Source organism: Ipomoea nil, unplaced genomic scaffold (genome assembly GCF_001879475.1).
Source record: "Ipomoea nil cultivar Tokyo-kokei standard unplaced genomic scaffold, Asagao_1.1 scaffold1421, whole genome shotgun sequence".
NCBI lineage: Eukaryota > Viridiplantae > Streptophyta > Magnoliopsida > Solanales > Convolvulaceae > Ipomoea > Ipomoea nil.
The window spans coordinates 4544205-4551683 of NW_017617849.1; the positions used below are offsets into that span (position 1 = coordinate 4544205).

The 7479-nt window shown below is 37.4% G+C and overlaps 2 protein-coding genes across 2 annotated transcripts; both read right to left on the reverse strand.

Annotated features, from left to right (window-relative positions):
- Positions 1-74: 74 nt before the first annotated feature.
- On the reverse strand, positions 75-2330 carry LOC109187984 (protochlorophyllide reductase). The gene is made up of 5 exons (XM_019338436.1): positions 2181-2330; positions 2006-2092; positions 1032-1557; positions 583-941; positions 75-503 (listed from the first exon to the last, which is right to left on the reverse strand). Exons 1-5 carry the CDS (start codon positions 2232-2234, stop codon positions 348-350), a joined length of 1182 nt encoding a protein of 393 aa, XP_019193981.1. The 5' UTR covers positions 2235-2330; the 3' UTR covers positions 75-347.
- A 2530-nt stretch (positions 2331-4860) lies between these two features.
- On the reverse strand, positions 4861-6543 carry LOC109187241 (ethylene-responsive transcription factor ERF054). The gene has a single exon (XM_019337393.1). It carries the CDS (start codon positions 6480-6482, stop codon positions 5340-5342), a length of 1143 nt encoding a protein of 380 aa, XP_019192938.1. The 5' UTR covers positions 6483-6543; the 3' UTR covers positions 4861-5339.
- Between the last annotated feature and the right edge of the window lie 936 nt (positions 6544-7479).

The following is a 7479-nucleotide window of genomic DNA, read 5'->3' on the forward strand; positions in this document are numbered from 1 at the left end:
TGAAAGTCGAATTTAGAATTTTGTGGTTATCAAACCAACAGGCTCGACCAAGTTGGTTAGGATTGCTCCAAGTGTAATTAATTTTGTTGATAGGATATTATTTTGATTTGTATCTGCTGATGCTACACAAAATATACCAGGCAACTATCTGAAGTAGACAAACTAATAGCCTTCCACACAAGCTAGGAAAGCTAGAAACTCTCTTAAAACTCCTGAAAAATTGCATACAAGGGACCTTACAGTATTAAGCTAGACTTATAATTGAGCTATTTCTCAGTTTTCCTTGGTATCTGTAGTTTCTGAAATATGGGTGTCTTGGCTAGCTCATATCCTGCTCTGGGTAGCATTTAAGCCAATCCAACAAGTTTCTCGCTTACCTCCCATAGTTTTCTTGCTTTCTCTGCATCGCTAGCTTCTTTAGAGAGCCTGTTCTCGAACGAGGAAGAGTTAGAATTCCAGCTCCAGTAGACGCCCGATTTTGATAAACTTGGATCACTTACTACCTGAAATCAATGTAGGTGAATTAGTTTCTCATAAGAAGCAGAAGACAAAAAAAAAATGCATTGTGATTTCTTTACTAACCTGTGCTAGTCTTTTTCCAGCCTCGTCTTCTGATACATATCCTTTTGTGATGTATTTCTGGAAGGGAGGGAAGAGGAGCCTGAACAAGGGAATGTGTTCCCTAAACAGGCCGGTTTCAGCAATGCACCCGGGGTAGAGGGAAGCAAAGGCGACGCCAGTCTCCTCATGGTAACGCCTGTGGAATTCTTGCATGGTAAGCATGTTGCAGACTTTGCTATCTTTGTAGGCCTTTGCGCCATCAAATTCTCCCCCGTCTATCATGGGTGAACTTTGGGTTCCATTCAACCCCCCTTTTAGTCCCCTTAGATCTCCAAGATTAGCTTTTGGTGGCACGTTTCCAGCCAACGTGTTTGTGTTTCCTGTTTGAAAATTGATGCCAAGTTCTGATTTTGAATCCCTTCCATTGCAGACTATCTACTAATCAGAAAATGATGAGAGTAGATTAGTACCTGTGATGGAGCCAACAATTATGAGCCGCTTTTGTGGATAATCTGATTGCTTCAGATCATCCAGCAACAACCTTGAAAGCAGGAAATGCCCGAGGTGGTTAGTCCCAACGCTAAGCTCAAACCCTTCAGCAGTAAATGTCGGCTCTTTGGCAGTGGGGAAGTAGACAGCAGCATTACAGACCAGCACGTCAAGTGGCCTCTCGGAACGCCTGAAGGTGTCTACAAATTGGCGAACACTGTCAAGTGAAGCAAGGTCGAGGTGCATAACCGTGTAGTTCTCTTTTGGCATCCCGGCTTTTTTAGCAGCCGTCTCAGCCTTCAGAAAATTCCTGCACGCCATGATCACATGCCACTTCCCCGTTTCAGCAAGAGCCTTCGCAGTCGCTAGTCCTAAACCCGAGGAGGCTCCCGTGATGATCACACAGCCTTTCCTCAATGTCTTCTTCTCTTCTGGTATAGACTGGACTGGAGTAGTTACAGCAGTTTGTGCTCTTACAGGTCCAACTACTAACTTCCTTCCCCATTCCTACAATGTTATGGTGTGTTGAGCATATAGTCATTAATGTACAATCCAAACTATCAGCTTAGACTTTTAGTTGAGATGGAGTACATGCTTCAATTTGGTATCAGAGCCATACATGTTGCTTATCAGCTTAGGCTTTTAGTTGAGATATAGCACATGCTTCAATTTGGTGTACCACTTTAGTATGCAATCTCTATATGTTGACAGATGCCCCTATCAACTAAATGAAGCCAAAATCTGGGTTTATTATATTATCAATGATTAACATTAGCAACATAGATTCTTGGAACTAATTTATGACTTCAGCAGCTCTTTCTCCTTCTGAAATAGACTAATTCATTGGATTTACCCACACCCAGAATGTAATTTACACTAGAAAATTACAGTAAATGCCAATTGCCAATTATAGTATGCAGATTGAAATTGACAGAAGCCATGTCAAGAACTTTACCTTGGTGCAAGAAGAATGGCTAAATTGAGCTTTAGGGTTGCATGGCAATGCAACTCCATAAAAGGTTGTCTCCTTCAAAGATTTACCCTGTGTAAAAATTAGTCCAAAAATCTAAGCTTTATCAAGAAATGGTTAGTGAGAGTTAGAGCTTAGAAACTGCAGAATAGTAGAATACCTCTTTGTGAATGGAGAGAGCAGAGGGGAGAAAAGAAGCTGATTGGAGTGCCATTATTAGAGCTTTACTACACCAAAGAAATCTTTTGTAAATGTCTGGAAATGGGGAAAAAATCCTTTTTAGTCTGTCTGTGTGTCCCAGTTTTAGCCAGTTCTGAATAATTGTTGGGATAGGAACAGGGTGGTGGATGTGGGGTAGGGGTGGGGATAAGATGGTCATCTACTAGTAATGGAATGTCATCTTTCTCATCCAATCAAATTTTGAGTTTTGGATTCTCTTTGATATTTTTAGGGGTTGGCTGAAATAGTGTATACCATTGTAGCTGTGATCTGGGCCCTGGGCCTGGAGGATCAGATTCAGGCCCATGCTAGAGCCCATTCCCAGACCCACATGTTAAGCCCAGAAAACAACTAATTTATCATTATTAACCAAGATTTTTATAATTTTTGTTTTTTAAAAAATACAATATGCCCCAAATAAATTATTATTGCAATTTTATCAAGTAGTCATAATTTATATATATATATATATATATATATATATATATATATATATATATATATATATTGCAATTGAATCTCTTTAACCAAGCTTGATAATGAACACTCAACTAATGAGATGTGGACATAACTGCTTTCTAGTTCTTGGATGGTTCTGCTATATGCACAACTCTCCTCATTTTTTTTTTAATTTGTTTTGTTATTTATTTATTTATGTATGAACGCGGTTATAATTTGGCCGTGAGCTACACTACTTTTCAATAAATAGATTTACGTTTAAATCTCGTTATTCTCAATTCTCATATGTACCCTAAATGAGAAGGAGATGAACATATATACTATCCTAATTAATATAATTTCCTAACATTCCGGATGACTTTTGAATTTGTTAACATTAAAATTTAGCTCATTATATGTATTATATCCTAGGTTTTTTTTATTAAAAAAAAAAAAAACACAATTAGTGTCACATTGCAAACAAAGTCAACATTTATATATTTCTGCGTGACCATTGCAATTATTATAATTCATGATAAATTTGACTTTCTACTATTTTATTATTTGTTCTCAAAAATTAAAAAAACAAAAAATCAAAAGGCAGCCGCCGGCCCGCCACACCATGGCATCAATGTTGAGCATGCTTTAGGTCTAAAGATAAGACCAGTTACCGTAATCCAGGGATTATGATTCAACCACAACATTAATATATTTAGCATTTTCTTCTTTAAAAAAAAAAAGATATTTAGCATTTATTTATTTATTTATTTATTCTGGATGACAGAGAGAAATTGTCGCCGTTGTTTGAGAATGTGCACGGTGTAAATTCTACGTCTCTACTACACAGAGTGTAAACTGCAATAGAAAACAATTGAGATAATTGACATTCAATCAATAGAAAATAACACTTTTAATCACATGATTCTCAATTATTATTGCGGCATTAGGTTTAACTATTTAAGGACCGAAACATTACATAGTTAAAATTTTAAAAGTTTAAGATTATATTAATATCCACGAATAATTGATAGATTAAATATACAGTATAACAATACTAAAAAAAATGAGGTTTTTGCTTTAATTTAAGTGTTGATAATATAAGCACATATATAATGTCATTTTCAGTATCACAGACTGCACTGATCCATATTGTGACGTTCCAATTAAGAAATTAAGATGATCTAATAGGCCGGTGAGTGGCCCCACCTTTTGCCTAACCAAAATGTTATCTCCATTATTATACTTAATTTGAGAGGATTAAAATAATTAATAAACAAGAAAGGTGTGCTACTTATGGGATTACTACACCACTTACTCTACTTTGTTTATGCTGCAGAATTTAGTACTGAAACTCACTAAGCTTTGGAGTGATGCTAACAACAACCATTTCCAAGAAGATAAGCGTTATAAGATTCCTCCCAAAATGTTCTGAAATACTTTGGGAAATGCAAAGTTATAGGGATGTCCATACTTTCCAAAATCACAATCTTGATTGTATAGTCTTTAAATGTAAAATACTCTCACTTATGTTTATTTTAAAGTTTTAATAGGGAATAAATAGTTAAATATATTTTAGTAATGTTAAACTTCTTAAAAATTTATACATTAGTATTTATAACAGAACAAATAAGTTCAAACTCATTATATAATGAATAAATCTGACAGATATAACTCAATTGGCTCTTAAAAGTTCAAATACTATTAACTTATTGAATTAAACAACCACTTAATTTGTTCCTTAAAACCTTTTTATTTAGTCAATTTTGAACACCTTTTTGTAAACTTTATGGGCATGTTTATTTTGGGAAGTTGTAAATATATTTCTTGCACATAATCTATAATACACAAACTTTTAAAGGTTCTCATTTCTACTTAATTCTTTATATATATATATATGTGTGTGTGTATTATATACACACATGTACCAAGGACCTTGTAGTTCAATGGTACCATGTTGCTCCCCTATATGTGAAGTGATAAGTTCAAGCCTTAGTGAAGACAATTTGATGCAATTGGGTATCCTCTTTCGTATAAATAAAAAAATATACATGTAACCTATTTTCCAAGTGTGTATGTGATGAAACTTTATATTCTAACCTAGTCTACAAATGATCAGAGATAAAATAGTATATGTTATCTATAATTAATCAATTCAAACCAATAAGTTAATAGGTCTATGTTATACACAAAAACCATATAATTGCAGAAAACAAGAGAAACATTACAATACACTGTGATCCCAGAAACCATACCAAAATGTACAGAAATTAAAAAAAAGAAGAAGAAGAAGAAGTGGTGGTGATGTAGGAATCGATTGAGAAGAAGATCATAAAAGCGTCTCCCTCAAAGCTGATCCTAAGCTTCTGATATAGTAGTGTGATCACAATTCACAACTGCTAAGTGTTCATAAACAGCTAAAACATAATGAAATGAAGAACTGAAGTGTGTAGTAATGATATGCGACAAAAGTGAAAAACATGAAGCATGAAATTAGCCATTGCGAAAAGCCTTTAATACGCAGCTTTTTTGCAGATGGCATGAGGATTGAGGAATGCAAATAAAGGCTAAGAATGAAGCCGAGAGATGATGAATCACAGGTTGTTCCATGAAAAACCCACAACCAGTGAGATTTGAGAAGAAATATATGGTGAGCTGAGAAAGTTTAGTCTTGATCATTGGGAAAGAAAGGTCTCATGGGGCATGAAGATGGAGAAGTTGCGTGGTTTTGTTGATCGGGATCGGAAAATGGAAGATTAGAGGGTAACATGAGAGAATTGGTGGCGTCTAAATCATCCCATACCGGACTGGTTGGACCCCAACCCGCCGGCATTGCATTCAACCAAGCTTCCGCCATTTCATTCCACACCAATTCCGATGATGCGCTCTCCACGTTTTCTTGAACTTCATCGCTTCCGGTCACCTCGCTCGACTCCTCCTCTTGAGTCGCCGCCAATTTCTTCACATCATCTTCTTCACACTGCACCTTCGATGATAAAGACGAAGCTAATCTCTTGCTGGGGGTGGTCGGAGACGAAGAAGCCGAACTGGGCGCCGTGGAAGCTCCTCCTCCTCCTCCTCTGTCTTTGCCGAGAAAGAGCTGGGGGAAATTGAGGCGAGCATTCTCCCCTCTCAGCTTATACGCCTCTCGGTCGTAGGCCATGGCGGCGTCCTCCGCCGTGTCGAAGGTGCCTAGCCAGAGACGTGTCCGGTTTCTGGGGAGACGAATCTCCGCCACCCATTTCCCCCAATGTCTCTGCCGCACTCCCCTGTAGAGCTTCGTAGTATTCAGCGGCTGCACCGGCGGGCGGTGCCCGAACCTGCTCATAAGCATCCTCCCTCTCGGGCTCAAATTCAAACTGTCGTTCCAGTACTGCATCAGCTGCTGCTGCTGCTGCGACGGCGCCAAGTTCCCGGCGAAATACGGCGGGTAACCGAAACTCTGCTGCTGCTGAGGAGAGAATGAGATCATCTGCTGCTGATACTGCGGCTGTAACAGAGGAACGGATCCTAATTGCCGTAAACTCTCCATGGATTGCTGGGTTCCATCGAAGGCGAAAGGAAAAACAGGGCCCGAATTGGAATAGGAAGACGATGATGACGACGGAGGAGGAGGAGGACAGGCCATGGATGATGAAGATTGGTGGTCTGGACTTCTGATCTTCTTGAGTGGCCTATCAGACATGGAAGCTTCTTCTAAAACTGGCCTCCATTGTTGCCTCTCAAACTCCCTGCCTTCATCTCTCTCCCAATCCGCCTCTTCCTCCATAGCCTTCTTCGACTTTCCCCTGTCCTTCGTGGCAGCCATTTCGCCGCTCGCTCTCTTCAATTCACACAATTTTTCCCAGAAAATCAAAAATTGAAGGGAAAAAAAGAAATCAAAGTTTAAGAACAAAAAATCTTTAAAGCCCAGATCTTAATTTGGTTTTAAAAATCTGAAGTCAAGATCTTGGCGTGTCAAAACTAAAAACTTTTAGAAACAGAGAAAGAAAAGCTAATTGAAATCAAGAATTAAGAGAGAGCGGAGAGATAATATTGAGGAGCTGAGAGCGAGCGAGCGAACGGCGTCGAAGGTATCCAGTAGAGAACAAAATTCAATTTGATGTTTGTAGATGAATGGAAAGAAAGCTGCGGAAGAAGAAACAGGGGACTCTGTTGTTTAGTTTGATAAGAAATAGGGAGAGGAACAAGCTAACGAGGCTATATAAGGGTGAAAAACTTTCTCAACTATTTCTTTTGGAAATATCTAATCTTGTCCTGTTCTCGTTATCATAGGGGATAAGTTTTTTCTCAAATAAAAATCATTTCATTTTGCTTAACTAAAACTTTAACTGAGCGTTTAGTTGGAAAGAATTTAAATTTCATTACCACCTAATTCTAAAGTTCACTAAATTCTTTAATTTAGTTGTTGAAGAAATTATAATTCTACAGAATTGCAATTTTTTTATTTTCATGGAATTAAAATCTCATGTCTCTGTGAAATTTTAATTCCCTGAATTTTAGGAAGAAAAAAAATGTAATCATGAAACAAAATTACTCCTTCCTCTTTTTTTTTTTTTTTTTTTTTTACTTAAAATTGATGCCCATAACAACAAGAGGCATTTTGGATTTATACTACTTATACCCTTTCAATTCTCATGTATACCAAACATTGGAATTAAAATTCTCAGTAATTATATTCCTATAAACCAAACACGGGAATTTAAATTCTCACTTTATTCCCGGTAATTCATCTCCCATCAAATTGCAATTCCTTTCCTACATAATTTCCTCCCTCCAACCAAACACATGTGATTCAAATTTTA